The sequence below is a fragment of the Lytechinus variegatus genome, chromosome 17 (genome assembly GCF_018143015.1).
Source record: "Lytechinus variegatus isolate NC3 chromosome 17, Lvar_3.0, whole genome shotgun sequence".
NCBI classification, from domain to species: Eukaryota; Metazoa; Echinodermata; class Echinoidea; order Temnopleuroida; family Toxopneustidae; genus Lytechinus; species Lytechinus variegatus.
The window spans coordinates 23,325,683-23,342,353 of NC_054756.1; the positions used below are offsets into that span (position 1 = coordinate 23,325,683).

A 16,671-nucleotide genomic window follows, 5' to 3' on the forward strand; every position below is an offset into this window, starting at 1 on the left:
GGTTTTGGGAGTATTCTGTTCTCCCTCTGCGAATGCGAGAAAAATCAGGTCGGATTCGGGAACATTCGAATCCACCGAATTCGGCTGGAATCGTTCCGAGTTTATTCTGGAGAATTCGGTTTTTGTGTAACCCTGACCTAAGGCGGCATCGAGGACCGATTGCTATGTCATTTATTTTGCAAGACCGGTCAGATTCAAATTCACTTATTCATTTTGATGAGCGGGAGCAGAAGGCGTATTCTCATATTGAACACAATACACCTTCTATTGGGGTTTATTCTTGATGTTTCATTGTTTTCCAATAGCAAACGTTTCCATCCGACTTCCTCTTCTCATACAAGAACACGATGATTCAGTATCAGTCAGGTTGTAAAGTGTGGATGTGTGAAAACTTGGATGGGATATAATGATGAAAGAAGAAGAAAAAAATGCAGAAAAATTCAAAAGAAGAAAAAGGAAGGATGAGAGGAGTGAAAAAAGAAAAGGCGGAACGAGGGAGGAGAATGTGCACAGTGGAAAGTAATCGTATAAGTATATTTGCATAATAGTCCGGCTAATAGTTGTAGTAGTATTACAGGAGTAGTAGTAGTAGTGTAGTAGTAGTAGAATTAGTAGTAGTAGTATTAGAAGAAGTAGTATTAGTAGTCATGGTAGCAGTAGTATATTAGTAGTAGTAGTAGTAGTAGTAGTAGTAGTAGCAGTAGTAGCAGTAGTAGCAGCAGTAGTAGTAGTAGTATAGAAGTAGTAGTAGTAGTAGTAGTAGTAGTAGTAGTAGTAGTAGTAGTAGTAGTAGTAGTAGTAGTAGTAGTAGTAGTAGTCAGGGCCTGTCCGCAGAATCAGATAGGCAGATAGGGGGCTGTACGTTGACTCAGGAGCGGTGCCAGGGAATATCTATATTTCGATATTTTGAATAGAGCAAGAAGATCTAACTGTGACGTCATTAATCTCCCGACTGAGCAGTAGCAGTCAGTGGTAATGTAATACCACCAAGAGTCCGGTCAATACCACGTGCGTCATTTCTTCTGCAGTCAAACGGTCGCCTTATCATAAACTCATAAATTCGGCAAATGTAAACATCATTTAAATCGGAAGGAATTGGTTTAAAGTTTGTGTTTCAAGCACACATCAGTGACTTCCTAGAGAAATTGAAATGAATCGTCCCCTTAAGTGGTTATGGTGGATGTTCCCAGAACTTGGACTTTGTCATTCTTTTGGGCTTTGGCTCTTGGGCGGCGCCATGGTATTTTGATGTGATGGGTGGAGCAAAATGTCCTAAAGGCAGTGGCGTACAGATGAGTGGGTGGGGTTTGGGGCGCTTGCCCCCCCCCCCCAAAAAAAAAAATAAAAAACACGACCAGGGGGAAAAAAGAAAAGGCAAGAGTGGAGGGTGAAATGTAATATTATTTTCTGAATACTTTGTGAAAATCAATCACAAATTTGGACATTTGTAACAAAAATATCAACATTTACTTCTCACTCTCTTCGCAACATACGCCACTGCCTAAAGGTGACGTCAATATTTTTCTGTATGGAACTATGGGCCTATTAATATAGGGCCTACTAAAATACCATTATACCTTCATTCCTATTTCGCCCTTGCTTTCATTTGCCCCTCCTTTTATTAATTCTGATAATTGAAAAAGCCAAAGGAGGATGGTCTTCTGTATTCGACCAGCCTCCTGCTGGGTTAAGTGTTTTCTTAGCCGTCGGTTGAAATAAGCCTGAACATTGTCAGCGAAAACACATCTTTCAGTTGTGTCATTTTCATTAGCCCCGCCCCATCCTTTTCTGGTTTTCTTTCCTCTTGTCTGTCTATTCAAGTCATCAGATTAAGCCCCACTTGCCATCTCTCACCCGTCCCCCTTCTCCAGGTGCCGCGGAAAGCAGTCGACAACAGGTAGCTGAAAATGCATCCAAAAGAATAAAAATAAGATAACAGCTCCTGTTCTCTAATCCTTCTCTCCTTCCTTCCTCCTTTCCTTCCCTAATCCTCTCTCCCTGGATCTGTCTGTCTGTCTCTCCTTCTATCTCAAATCTAACTCTAAGAAATGAATGCTGGCACCACTTATGCCCATTATTCTTTCTGTTTTTTTTCTCTTTTCCTTTCACACCCCTCGCCTCTCTCTCCCACTCTCTCCTTTCCTTTTTCTTTGTCACCTACAGCTTTCTTAATTCTCTTTCCCCGTCATTTCCACTCATTTTCAGTTACAAGTAACTAAATCTATTTATTTATTTTATTAATCGCATGCTACACCCCTTTATAATTATGAGTATTTTATCATTGTTTAGTTATTAATACATATTGCAAATCAACCATTGAAATTGTGACAGGAGGCTTCATGCCGCATTAATTAAGTTAACCTTTTCTGTCCCTGGCGTTCCAAAGGTTGATATTTCTTATGTTGTATTGTTTACAGTGAAATGTATTTTTGTATATTATTTGCCGAAGAAATAATAATAAATAATAATAATGTTTCCACTCTCTCTCTCTAGAGGGCGGGTAAGCAAGCCATGCCTAGCTACAATATGTTGATCTATATTTGTGCTATGTAAGAATCAAACCGTTCTATCAGTACTATATGCATTTAATACACATTAGTTCCTTTTATACACAATTATGAACAATGCTCATAATTATATACAAATAGTGCCCCATTCTCGAAACATCAGAAAATGCAGAACATATTAAGTGTATTTGATTTAAAAAAAAGATGATTTAAATGCATTTCAAAAGGCAGATTCTGCTTGAGGACGAGTTTGTTTTAATAAGAGTTGAAGCCATTTTAATGAACGTATAACCGAAACACATCAAAGAATTAAATTCGGGGAGGGGGGTTGCGGTGTGATTTTGTTGACCTCTAATGCGAGCAACTCCCTCACATGTCATGCGATTGGAATTTTACAAATATATTTCAGAAAGCTCACGAGACCGATATTTTTTTCGTAGAAGAGTGAAATGATGCATATAATGATCTTATTTTTTTTTAGAGTTTTTACCCCAGAGGGTATGATGAGCAGGGTTCATTATTTCAAGGAAGCTCCTTGATTATTTTTTAACCATTTGAAAATTAAACATTTATTGAAATTTTTTCTTTTTTATTTTTATTTTGACGAATCAGTATGTTCTTTCCATTAGAAATAAAAATGATCAACTTCAAACCTCAGGCTACGAGGAGTTTGGTAAAATTAGGTGGGGGAATGGCCTCGTGTACAATAATCAGCCCATACTTTTTATTGCTATGTAAGAAACTGCAACAAACGAATTATAATCTGGACCCTAATTAAATAATTCCTAGGGATTATACTTATAAGAAGAGGAACCTACGTACACTTGTGTTTGTATCCATTTAATTTATATTGCATATGCGTAGACCCAATTAGAAAAAGAAAGAAGAGTCTGAATAATCAAGCAACATTAGAATTCTAAACAATGCATGTAATTCCAACCTATCTAGAAAGGTCGCAGAGTTTGGGCCTTTCGCATTGTCATGATAATGTCATGAACAGAAGCTATGCATATAACAGCATAATTGGGTAATATGAAAGGTTAGCCAATCAGGACACGACGAACCAACTTCCCATTCATCCCACAAAAATTAATTAATGTTCAGAAAATGTAAGAAAGTGTGCAATGATCTGCCATTTGAAAGACAAAAACGGTTGCTTTAACGATAAACATAATTTATACATATCAAAATAATGAATATTCACCTCGCTCGTTGCTAAGCCAGAAAAGTCAACCCTAAAGAGTACGACTAAATTAACGTATTATAGTTTGCGTACAGTCGATATGCACTTTTATGACACACGGTCTAAAATTGTCAATACCACAACTTTATCAAAATGTCAACGCTGTACAGTTTTGTTTTATGCGATTTAGCTTAGGTCTGGATAAGCTTGGCATAAACAAGGAGTAATAAATATAAAGTAAGTATGGTTTAGGTCTCTTGAGCATGTTGAGCATGATCATACCAGTGTACAAGACAGAATTAAGTCTCAATATTTCATCAGTTTCATTCCACAGCCGGACGACGACGACGACGATGATGATAAGTATATCCCGTCGAAACGTTTCGTTGTCAGATATCAAAGTAAAGTTTCTGATATTTGTGTACAAAGGTTGTCTATCATACATATTTGAACCGTATGAGAGATAAAGGATCAAGGGTTGATTGGAACTATCTTGGACACACATCGTCAACACTGATGTACTCATGGATATCGTCATCTTCATCGCTGCTCTCGCCACTGATTGCACTGTAAATTCCTTCCCCGTTAGTCAGATCGTCTCCATTTCCCTCCAGATCTATTGATGAATATACCCCTGACGTTGTTGAAAGACGATTCTTTGAATCTCTATCCAACGTGGCGCCCCCTGTAGGTTGGCTAGGACCATCATCGACTTTTCCAATGGAACTTGCTGTCTCTTTGTTGTTTCTGGTGCCTGATGATTTTGAAAGATGATGCGGCTTATGTAGTTTCTTGTCACCAGAACTCTTGTTTCCCGCAGTATGTTCCAATCCCATCTGAGTGGGAACGTCTTGGGTTTCGTCCAAAATGTCAATGTATAGATTGCTTAGGTTTGTTTCAGTCGTTGCATCTGCGCCGTTTTCCATGTCCAGTTCATCGTAATCACTATCGTCGGTCTGGGGTCTCTGAATGGTGGCACTTGCCATTTTATCAGAGCGCCTCGCGGGAGAAACAAGCTGGAAACTCCCGACAGTCGTAAGCTCCCTCCCGAGGACCACGTCAACAGTAGGCCGTATCTGGACACTCTTCCTATTCATTTCGTACTGTGTACTAGGTAAAGGAGGCGAGGTGATTTCATCTGCAGGAGTCCATCCAGATGTTAGGTTTTCCAAAGACGCAGGTCGACTAAGAGGTTGGTATGTCTGTTCGGTACTGTCTATCTCATTGTATTCACCATCATCTTCCATATCCCCATTAATAAGATGGGAACTTCTAATGGCTATGGATTCCTTTTCCATAACTGGCCTTACTTGCGTTTGGTTCTTCCAAAGCGTTTCATACTGCGATGATTGTGGCGCCTGTGTATTTTCTTTTTTAGGATTAGAAGTTTGTGTGGAATTTACCAAAGATGCAGGTCTACTGAGTCGCTGGTAAGTGGATTTTTCTTCTTTTTCATCTTCCTCAATAAAAGCATCTGAGACAAACGAACGAAGTCCATTTCCATATCCAGGAGATGTTTTCGTCAAGGATTCTGAGCTTTTACGAAGGTTATTCCACAGCTGGACGCCGACTGCATTCAGGTTAGGATTACTTTTCGCAAGGCGCTTGTCCAGTACTCCTAGATTCCGCGAAGCCTGGGGAGTGGCCAATAAACTTGTGGATCTCAATGCAGTGTAATGCCCCGACAGCTTGCGAGGTTGATCACTCGTATTTGCCCGACGACGCTGCTCTGGTAGTGAATGCACAATGTCAACAATCTCCCAACCTTCACCGTCAGAAAGTACCAATGAGCCTACAGGAGATACGACTCCAGGAGACTGACTTTCCAGAACAAAATATTCCGGCTGTGTTAAGTCTGCAGAAGAAATAGTCCCAGGGGGCCCTCTTTCCAAAACATAATACCCAGCCTGTTCATTGTTATTCAGGATATTTGGGGCCAAGTGTGCTTTTGATGCAGTAGACCTTAGGGGCTGGTACGTAGGGCCAATACCAGGATTTGATTGGCTACAGTTAGCGTTTCTAATATCGGTTTCCAGAAATATAGGTATCGAGCCCACACTTCTAGCCCCTTTCATGTTCACTGGATTTACACCAAATTTACCTATTGCATACTTCCGAACCGGCATCTGAGGTCTTGAGACAGTGTTTGGTTTCTGTGCTGGTGTGACAAAAGCATGGCGAACGCGTGGGATGTCAACCGTGTTTGCTCTGGAGCGTTGCCCAGCACTCGTTTGATGGGAACCTCTCCCATCGACACTACCTGCACCGAGTGACCTATGCGACTTAGAGACTGGGTGTAGCATGTTATCAATCATGTTCGTAAGTTCACAAAACTCGACATCAAGTTCGGCGCTCAAGGTCCTCTTGCTTCCGTCACAACTGGCGGTAGACCTGCTCCTCTTGCTGTTCCCGCGTGGGTTCTTCGATATTTCCTGGTACACATGCGGTCCGGGGGTACTAAACAACAGATTGTACTCGCTTTCTCCTATCTCATAATAGTGGTTCTTTAGACCCGGTTCCAATGGTCCTGTTTGTGCAACAGCAGATGATCCTTGACGTGTGTTTAGGTTCATGTCTCGTTTCTCATGATTCATAGGATTGTTGCACATCCCTAAAGGTGGTCGGGTGTCGGAGGTCGGGGTGTTCGCCGTAGATCTGCATGGATACAAATTTCAAATTTGATTTAAAAAAAAATCAGAAATGTAAAAATAGGAATAGTGTAAAAGGTAAAATGCACATATTCAACTCATCTTTTATACCACAGGATTTTTTTGAAGCGTGCAACATCTAGAAACAGTATACTTTTTTTCGTTTTCACTGTTGTTGTTTAAGAGGTAATAGGCACCTTTCGCAAATCTCTACAACGCGAGATTAGAGTCGGGTAACTCAAAAGTTAACGATTAATCATAGACTCGAATTTCTAGATTGATTATACATTACAGTCAATACAATCAAACGTAGAAAATTGTTTTACAATCATTGCCAAGCTTTGTGTTACAGGCGCTATAGATCTTGCTTTTCGTGTGCAAAGCTCTTTCATACGATACCAGCATGCCATGCCATGCCATTTGCCTGCCTAAGCTCGCGGCGGGACTGTACCTGTATCATGGCTATGACTCCAGCTGGCTGGAGACATGCGAAATGTAGATTATGACATGGATAAGAAAGTGGTTTTTCAAACAAATCGAGTACATATTGAGTAAGGAAAAACTTACCGAATTAAGGCTTAGATATAGATCATTACAGTCCATCGAATCGATATTGCATTTAATGTGCATTATTTGTGGATCACTGGCAATTGATTCCATGGGTCAGATCCCCTCTCAAGCCGAATCATTTCCCATGCGTTGACATGTACACAGCATGCAACAGGCCATAAACCGTCTAAATTTGCGGAGTTTTTTTCTTTTGCCAGCACCTTCTACATAAACAATATGCTTCTAGCACACAATGTAATGGGCAGTATGTTTTACTTTTCCGCAGAAATGGGGGGGGGGGGGTTTGCCGGGGGGTACACTTCCATTGATGAGTGGATACCAGGCGCGACCATGGGGTTTCGAAAAGCACCCTAAACAAGGGAAGGTCTTTTCCAGATTATGAAAATGCATCTCTCAACAAGTATTTGGGTTGTGACACCCTACAAGTAGTGGAAATATATCCCTTTTCAGTATTTTAATCATTGTATCTCACACCCTCATAACGCTACATAGGCCTATACGTATACCCACTCTTTCCCTTTTTACGTGTGGTCGCGCCTGGTATCCACCATTCAATGGAAGTGGGTCCCCGGGCGGCCTCTCGAGCTCTGGGAGGAAGCAAATTTGGATTTGGAAAGTCGTCCTAAATCAGATATATCGCTGTTACCATAGTAGCAACCAGAATTTTGCACACGAAACGCAAATTTAATGTTTCCGTTCCAGATGCGAAACGAAAAAAAAATCTCATGTCACACAATTTGCATTACAGGACGGAGTTTTACGACCATGACGACGGGCCCAAAAGTCTCTCCCAAAATGAACTACCGTTCTAAATAAGCGTACGCGTCCTCAAACGAAAGGTCGGGATTAGGGAAAGGAGGAAAACGGTCTCCGAATAGGTCTTTGTTCTTTTTCCTCCTCTTCTTCATTTGTCCTGTTTCCTGTTGTTGTTCTTTGTGAGAAAAATTCTTATTTGTCTGCTAGCATCTCTTTTACAGGAAGTGTTGGTGCACAACAAATTTTGTTGGTTTCAATGAGAGCTAAATAAGGATGTTAGTCTATACTGTTACAGAAACAGTTTTTAGCAATGACTTAGGGACTACGAGGAAAAGCTAGATAAGGTATGTGGTCTTTGTTAGCTGAGTCCCGAAGTCAAATCCTTCGCTCAAACTATTCCGAACTTACCGTTATTCATAAATACAATTCTGTAAAACTCTACAGCTATGCTATTTAAGTAAAAGGGGCATTACTTACCTCTTCTTTTTGTGATAGGCGCACACCACCGCCACTCCTAGGCCAAACGCAACCAGAGTCAGCCCAACTGCTAATGGAATAGAAACTCCAAGGCGTCTCCGGGTAGCTGATGAAGACAAGAAACAAGAAAAGTTTGACATCATTTAGGATAACACGTCATTGAGTAGTGATATAGAATAGACAATATCTTTATATTACGCATTGGTTACTTGATGAGGACAACATGTTAACAGGATGAAAAATGGCAATGGTGATCATGGTAGTGGTTCCGTTGCTGATGCTGCTGATGATGACGATTATGGTGATTCTCTTTTTTTATGTAATACTGGAATGATTTACGCAAGTGCCTTTGTGGTAATATAAATTTTACAATAGAAAAGGGTGCGTCGTGCAATGTAAATCTGGATAAACGACAAAGAGCACAGTTCCCTTACATGGACTATACTCTTGTAGTACCCCGGTCATCCAGTGGTAACTGCAATGATTGGTAAAGGTGCTGAGCGGCCAATCAAAAGCATTGCATGAAAGTTACCATTGGATGGTCAAGTTACTATACGAGAAACTTTTATATAACGGGACGCAGGGGGTCTAGTGGTAGAAGATAAATTTGAATATTGTCAGGGACCGATAACTCTTTAAAATGCATGTATGATCGAGTGGATACAGCTATGCCAAAAAAGTGGTTCCATATCCGATAGTGTTTGGGAAGGAGTTCTGCTGACTTTGGTCATCATGGCAGAGCGGAGCATGGTCAGTCATCGCAAGACATGTTGCTAGGGCACTGCATGTGGGAAAGGCATCACGCATGACCAGTCCAAAATGGATGTTGGTGATCGGAGATCATTGGTAGATGGGTAGCCGATAGTGCAATAAGTTCCATTCATGAAGTGAAGTTCAAACAGACCACCTGTAGTCATGATGATAGTGATGATGATTATGAATTGCTGATGCTGGTTAAAATGGTGATGAACATGATGTAATTTACATGCATAATTCCAACTAGGAAGCGTTTCATGAACGCTTTGTCAGCGATTTCCATCGACACAGTTGCTCCCAGCCAATCAGATCCAATGATTTGTAGTAGATTTTACTGTTGAAATCACTGGCCAAACTTTAAATTAATAAAAAAATCACAGAAATAAGTCATGCACATCAAGCCTTTTTCCTGTGATATATATGCTCTGGTCTTGATAACCCAGAGGGCATAGGGTTAGATTAAGGATTACAGTAGTCTTTGGTTCAGAATACTGTAAGGATAATGATTAGGATGTATTAAGTTTTGACGGTAAGGTTTTGTTTGGCTTGATGTGCAGATTTTCAATCGGAGCAATTGCCGCTCGAGCAAATGTCATGGAACCATGCAGAACATGATTCATCATTATATTTCATTCAAAAGATTGGTATATGGATACTCACTTGGTTCCAGAGACACTAACGGAAGATCCATAAAGTCTGTAGCCAAAGGTGATATAACGTCCATTATTGGAGTAATGTCTGGTAGGTCGGTTGGATCTGAAGGTTAATGAATAATTTGTTGCCATTCATTGAAAATGTTAGCATTGTAAACATACGGTGTAAATAAATGTAAGACAAGGGGGAAAGGCCGGTGTGACCTGCCACTCCAAACCCAACAAAAAGTGGTCGAATGTGAGGTTCTTATCTAAAATAAAAGAATAACCTACCCCTATATATCAACATGTGTTAAGCAACATCGGAAGATCCTCGAGTTACGTAGGTCCACAAAATAAACAATGGTACGAATACAAATTTTGTACGGTCTGGGTATTATCAAATAGTGGCGTCCTTACAGGGAGGGGATCACACTCACATGCGTACTTTTCAGGGAAATGAAAAAATAAAGAAAAGGAATCAGCATTATAAAATGTAAAAGGCGTAACATTCAGTTGTTGTCACGGCTTCTGGGATGTTTCATTTTGGGGATGATGACAATTCCTTCACCATGTCTACAATACCCACCTGGATCGACAGCAACTGTCAGCCATATTCCCCTGGCGGTGACATTGTCGATGTCCGAAGAAAATGTCACCCACACCAACTCGTTCGTGGCGAACGGAAACGTGCTATTAACTACGCTCTCGAGTTCGTCATCAGCCTGGTATATGTGGGTCTTGGCCTCGTGTTGTCCGAATTTGAAAGTGTCCCCCGCTGCCAGCTCTATGTCGTTGACGGTTAGCGAAAGTCCGCATCCAGAGGGCGCTTGAAATGTCCAAAGGAGGTTGGTGTCTTGAGGGTAGTTTGATGGATATCCTGGAGTTGTGATGTCGATTGGGGTTGTGTTCTTTTCGAGGACGTAGGTGCAGTAGGGTACTGGTAGTTCGGAAAACGAAGCAATAATGTTTTGAAATTAATGTATGTTAAGAAATTCCGGGGATTCTGTGCGTGTTTTATCTTCACGGACCAGTATTGGCAGAAGAGGCGACGCCACGCCATGAGGGGGCAGGAAAACAGATAAAACAGAAGATCTTGTACCGTTACAAAACCAGGTCTTCCCTTCGCCATCATGGCCATTGACCTACTATGTGGCACTTTTATTTTTATCTTCTTTTTTTTGTTCTTCACTTCCAATTAAACATCTCCTCTGTTTAGGCCAACAGCTCTGGGGAATAATTATTAGAACATATGCATTTATATGCAGTATGGTAGCTTAGTACAGGAAAGTGGTCTAATGACAATATTATTTTCCAAACTGTGGCCCGAATTCTGAAGACCAGTTAAACTTGTTGCTCTGTCATATTGTTCCGTACAAGCTTGTGAGTAGTGTGACTTGCATGTAACTATTTTTGCTACCCACAGGTCGACCGTATTGACAGTATCTCGCACGCATCTCACACGCAGTTGCCTGCATAAGCGCACGCAAGTTTTGAACATGCTGAATATTTATTGTGGGCATGGTGGGTGAGATCATGGACCTACTAGCAAAGTAGGTCCATGGTGAGATACAGACAATCACATGCAAGGCTTATACGGAACGATGTGACGGGGCCTTTTCATGGGTCAAACTTTGTGCTAAAAATTATGGAAGCTCAAAAAAATGTCAAAAAACAAACGTTTATGATTTATGCGTTTTCATTTTCCTGTTTTCGTTTCCCCATCCTTTAAGGATAAAGAACTGTTTTTCACTTATTATTCCAAGAAAGTTATGAAAGATGAGTGCTTTGTTTTTGTTTTGAGTATTCGTCCTGTCTTGTCCAAGTGATTGTCTGTTCACACACTCCTGAACTCGTTTTTTTTATACAGCAGGGATATATGATTTTTTTACTGTTAAAGGAGAATGAAACCATTGGAACAAGATAGCTTGTGTGAAAACAGAAAAATCAAAGAAACAGATCAACAAAAGTTTGAGAAAAATCGGACAATAAATGAGAAAGTTATGAGCATTTAAATATTGCAATCACTAATGCTATGGAGATCCTCCCATTGGCAATGCGACAAGGATGTGTGATGTCACTGATGAACAACTCTCCCCATTACTTTAGTATATATTTCACTTGAATTGCCTCTTTTATCACATCTATCCATAGATTATGTGTTCTTTCTACATGAGGGCATGTAATACATATTTTTTAAAAATACATCATGGATAAAGAGTTTGTATCATCATAAGAAAAAGCAAAAAGAGACATTTTGAGGGTATTTTATAGTCCTCCAAAAGGAAAGTTGTTCATCAGTGACATCACACATCCTTGTTGCATTGCCAATGGGAGGATCTCCATAGCATTAGTGATTGCAATATTTAAATGCTCATAACTTTCTCATTTATTGTCCGATTTTTCTCAAACTTTCTTTATTCTTATTCTTTGATTTTTCTGTTTCTACACAAGCCTATTTGTTCCAAAGGTTTCATTCCCCTTTAATTGTAACTTAGTGAGTAAACATAAAAAGCTTGACCCCACAGGTGTTCTTTTTCATTGTACAAACCTTTTTAATTTACGAATTGAATTTCATTGATCAAAGATATACTTTAACTATTTATTACAGGGAACCCATACTAACAAGCTTTGCTTCCCAGTGGATTTCCTTTTTTTCATTCCTGTATATATTTTGGTGTTATGCTTTTCATTGTAACATTTGTAAAATTTTGGAATGAAAAAGAATAAATGCAATCAATCAATCACAAAATGAGCAGATAATTATTGTTAGAGTCTTGTGTCACCACTGGGTAGCCATAGGTAAACAACTTTAAACCAGAGTTTGAATTAAACTGGAACACAGACACTGCAAAAACACCGGTGTTGATTCAACACCAGCCTGGTATCTATATCGATCCACACCAGAGAGGTGTTAAAACAACACCGGTTTGGCGTTAGGCTAACACAGATTTGGCATTTAAGGAACACCAATTAGTGTTAAACCAGAATCGGTTTGATTTATAACTGGTGTTGCAGGCGCCGCGGAAGCGGGGGGGAGGGGCTTCAGCCAAAACCATGTACAAAAACGTAAAAATGACCATACGATTGTGATTTTTAGCCCAAACCAATTTTAGCCCCCCCCCCCCCCACTTTGAAAACCGTTCCGCGGCCAGTGTGGTTTCAACAACTCACTAGTGTGGACCGGTATAAATACCAAGTTGGTGTTGAATGTCACAATTTGTGGACGCTTGTGAATAACAGGCACGAGACATCTAAATGTTATTTTTGGATAGGAAAATTCAATGGTACGTTATCGCAATGACCGCTCCGTTTGTAAACAAAAGGTGGACAGGAATAGATCACTTCCTTTGCCCGACGTACATCCGACCCGAATTGTTGACCGATATAAAATGCTTGGGCTTTACCAATTAAAACGTATTTTTTCTCCATTTTCATACAATTTTTCATACAACCGATATATATTCTTTTCAACAAATACTTTATCCCTACTGTGTCCGTTCGTGCAACATTTCTATTAACCCATTATTGGGGTGATCATTAACATTATCATCGTAATCATCAGTAGTCCGGGCCCAAACGGTAGTGGTAGTCGTAGAAGGCCTATAGAGGATAGAATTAAAAAAATGGTGGTTGTGGCAACAGAATAGTAGTGATGGTGGTGTTTGTTGTTATTGTAGTAGTAGTAGCATCTGCAGTAGCAGTAGTTACAATAGCAGTAGTACACTCTAAAAAATGGAATGTTAAATCAACATTTTGAAAGGTTGGAGGAGTGACAACATTTTCTAAATGTTGCATTTACCACTGTAAATGGTTCTACACAACATTTAAAATGTTGGATTTAGCTTTATACAAAGTTGGATGTAACATTTGGAAAAGGTTGTCACTCCTCCAACCTTTCAAATGTTGATTTAACATTCTATTTTTTAGAGTGTAGTAGTAGCAATTAGTAGAAGTAGTAGTGGTAGTAGTATAAGTAGTAGTGGTAGTAGTAGAAGTATAGTGGTGGTAGTAGTAGTAGAAGAGGTAATAGTAGTAGTTGTTTCAAGTAGTAGAAGTAGTAGTAGTAGTAATTAGTAGAAGTAGTAGAAGTAGTAGTAGTAGTAGTAGTAATAATAATAGTATTATTAGTTGTTGTTGTAGTAGTAGTATAATCAGCTGTCGTAATAGGTGGTGGTGGTAGTAGAAGCAGAATCAGCAGCAGCAACTTTTACAAAAGTGTGTCGACATTGTCACTGCATGTATTATTAAACATCAATTTTCATTGAGTTTCCTTGAATATCTTATTGCACACCAAATCTGAGAAGGAACTAGTATTAACCCTTTCTTCTTAGAAGGGCTCGGTTTGCGGGGACACGCTCGATCGCTCTCGAAGATTTTCAATAATAGTGCTCCATATTGACTGTACCCATCGAACATACTGTCGGTCCATGTGCTCTTTCCCACCAGTACCAATTAATTGCATTAAATTCATGTCAAGCGTTTGTTAGATGTGTACACGGAAATCCCATTGAATATAATGGATTGCCTTGCACAGCCACATTGCAGATTTTGTGAGGGATAACCAGAGAGAAGTTTCTGATTATTCATGAACCATTCAAAAAATCTAAAAGAAAAGGTGAGTTAAGCGTGATTGGCTTATTGAATTTCCAAATAATCTCGGTGAATATTTTACAAAAAAAGGAAAATTCAAAATAACGTAAAACCTACTTAATTATAATTTTGAAAACCATTTCGAAAAAAATATATAGAGTTGATTTTCCAGGACCTTATACTGAATTGTCAAAGTTTTTCTTGTAGATCAATGATTAAATGAGAAAACCATATTTACTAGAAAAGTAGGCATGAGTTTTCATTAATCTTGAAAAAGGAAAACTTAATCATGTTTCACTTTTACAAGATAACTTTATGGAAGGTATGAATGACATAATGGGTGCTACAAATAACACATTAAATTTTACTCGCATCATGGTATTTTCTTTTACATCGTGTAAGCAGAACTTACATGACTGATGTTTAGTTGCATGAAGTGTTAAAATAATCAGAGCATCCTCTCTATATATACAGTACACATAGCGTACGTATAATAAAAAAAACGTATTCAATTAAAACAAAATTCACGAGCTTGAAATAAGCCCAGGTCAAACATGACTGTTTTATTTGATGTTAATATGATCATACCTGTATATTTTTACACTAAAACAAAATATAATATATACTTACGGCAGTCTTTATCTGATGATATCGCAGGCGGGAAAATACACAGTCCATACGTTATTAAAATCATGAGGTTTCTTGAATTATGAAGGAGTGTCATGTTGTCGTGCAGCATTCGTTTCAAGGAACCCCAAAGACTTAAAATTAATAAAATCCACAGTGGCTCATATGCGCTCAGGAGCTACATTTATTTATTTCTTAAAAAGCACACGTTGGTGTTTTCTTCATGCAGTTAATAACCTCAGTGTATTCATCGGTATAACCGTTGTTTATAAGGCCTATTCAACTAATTTATCTCGAGTGGGGAGGAGATGAGTTAGGACAGAAATCACATCCTCTTCCGGTGCGTTCGTGTGATAAATTGTTTTCTAAACATTTAAGACTAATAAAGAATGGAAAGAAATTTAGTAAGAGAGGGAAAGTGTGTGTGGGGGTGGGGTTGTTTCACAGCGTGTGTGTGTGTGTGTGTGAGAGAGAGGGGTGAAGTAAAAAGTAGGAGGGCGATGAGACAGGCAGACAACTGAACAGAGAGATAGTCCAACCCGAAGAACAAGGAGCAAGAAAGGAAAATGAAAGGAGAACACAATTAAAGATACAAATAGATAAAATGAAAAGGTATTGAAAGGATATGGAAGTTCGGACTGCTAATGCTGTACACATAAGAAATGGAAGAAAGCCACAAGAGGGACCAGACAGAATTACCTATTAGTTTGTGAATATGTGCTCAAAGAAGAAAAAGAAATGGTCAAAATGTACTATTTTCTGGTAGAGTCTATCAACATTATTGTTGACTTTAGACATTATGCTTTTCGGACCTATACATTACACTCTAAAAACACTGAGTAAAATTTTACCTAATATTGGGTAAAATGGGAACATGCATGGTGGTTGGGTAATGTTGTGTTGAAATAGCCGAATATGGAGTAAAAGAAAATACCCAGCAAACATGCATGTTCCCCTTCTACCCAATATTGGGTAAAATTTTACACAGTGTTTTTAGAGTGTATTGTTTAGGTCCGTAAAGCATAATGTCCAAAGTCAACAATAATGTTGATAGACTCTACCAGAAAATAGTAAATTTTGACCATTTCTTTTTCTTCTGTGCAAAACGCAGAACGAATTTGTTATACAACGCTAATAATATATGACTTAACAGTAGTTGTGTAAACAGTTCAAAAGAGTGTTTTACAATCTGAGTAAACAAAGGTTAATTTTTAATACTTAATCTTCAATGGATTAGGCATGGATCTAAAAGCATTTAAACAACTATTGTATAGTTAATATAGTAAATAACGTTGAATGAAATTTTTACATTACGTAGTTGTATATTCACGAACAGAATAATTATTCTGACCAAAGGTTCGCCAATATCTATTCTTACAATGGACCGCAAGACACAGATGCCGGAAGTTTTCAGATTTTTTTCTCAAATAGATAAAGTCGATACGTGGCTGACTGGTGCAAAATGATAAAATAGTAGAAGTTGTATCCGTCATGATAATAATCTGAACATGTGATTGGTCGAAACCCCTTTATGTGATAGAAGGTCCCAAATTCCTTTGGGGGTGCTGCGTGTATTATTCTCCACAGGCAGCACCCCAGGTATTTTGGAAGATGTGTAAAAATTGAAAAACGCAACTATAACGACAATCATTTTATAGTGACCCCCCCTTTATTTATTTTTTGCTTTTCAAAATTACATCAACACCCCAGTCAGAAAATCGTTCCCAGAGCCCTGATCTTCTTATAGTCATGACAGTCTTAATCTTTTTCACAGATTACCAATGACCATTTCCCCTTTTCAACACACCAATGAACAAGTAAATTACACTGATATTCCTTCCATTCAAGTGATACGGAAGCTTTAAAGTGCCATGTGCTTGACGAGATGGCGAAATAATATTTCAACTTGCAATGTCGAATTA

The 16,671-nt window shown here is 39.0% G+C and overlaps 1 protein-coding gene and 1 long non-coding RNA gene across 4 annotated transcripts; one reads left to right on the forward strand and one right to left on the reverse strand.

The window, feature by feature from the left end:
* The first annotated feature begins 2,598 nt into the window (after positions 1 to 2,598).
* On the forward strand, positions 2,599 to 3,639 carry LOC121430892. Its single transcript, XR_005972077.1, has 2 exons — positions 2,599 to 3,436; positions 3,467 to 3,639. It is a non-coding gene; the product is annotated as an uncharacterized LOC121430892 (long non-coding RNA).
* Positions 3,640 to 3,875: 236 nt separating this feature from the next.
* On the reverse strand, positions 3,876 to 15,145 carry LOC121430891. 3 transcript variants are annotated; one of them, XM_041628317.1, is made up of 5 exons: positions 14,753 to 15,145; positions 10,119 to 10,469; positions 9,558 to 9,653; positions 8,142 to 8,247; positions 3,876 to 6,345 (listed from the first exon to the last, which is right to left on the reverse strand). In XM_041628317.1, exons 1-5 carry the CDS (start codon positions 14,859 to 14,861, stop codon positions 4,179 to 4,181), a joined length of 2,829 nt encoding a protein of 942 aa, XP_041484251.1. In that variant the 5' UTR covers positions 14,862 to 15,145; the 3' UTR covers positions 3,876 to 4,178. The 3 variants fall into 3 exon arrangements, with proteins under 3 accessions (XP_041484251.1, XP_041484252.1, XP_041484253.1); XM_041628318.1 differs by lacking the exon at positions 10,119 to 10,469; XM_041628319.1 differs by lacking the exons at positions 10,119 to 10,469; positions 14,753 to 15,145 and having other exon boundaries at positions 8,142 to 9,048; positions 9,558 to 9,643.
* Positions 15,146 to 16,671: the final 1,526 nt, after the last annotated feature.

Coding starts and splice junctions, on each gene's coding strand:
- LOC121430891 (XM_041628317.1), bottom strand. CDS start 14,861: ATGCTGCACGACAACATGACACTCCTTCATAATTCAAGAAACCTCATG. Junction 8,248..9,557: donor GTTAGTGTCTCTGGAACCAA/GTGAGTATCCAT, acceptor TGTCTTCATCAG/CTACCCGGAGACGCCTTGGA. Junction 6,346..8,141: donor GCCTATCACAAAAAGAAGAG/GTAAGTAATGCC, acceptor GTATCCATGCAG/ATCTACGGCGAACACCCCGA.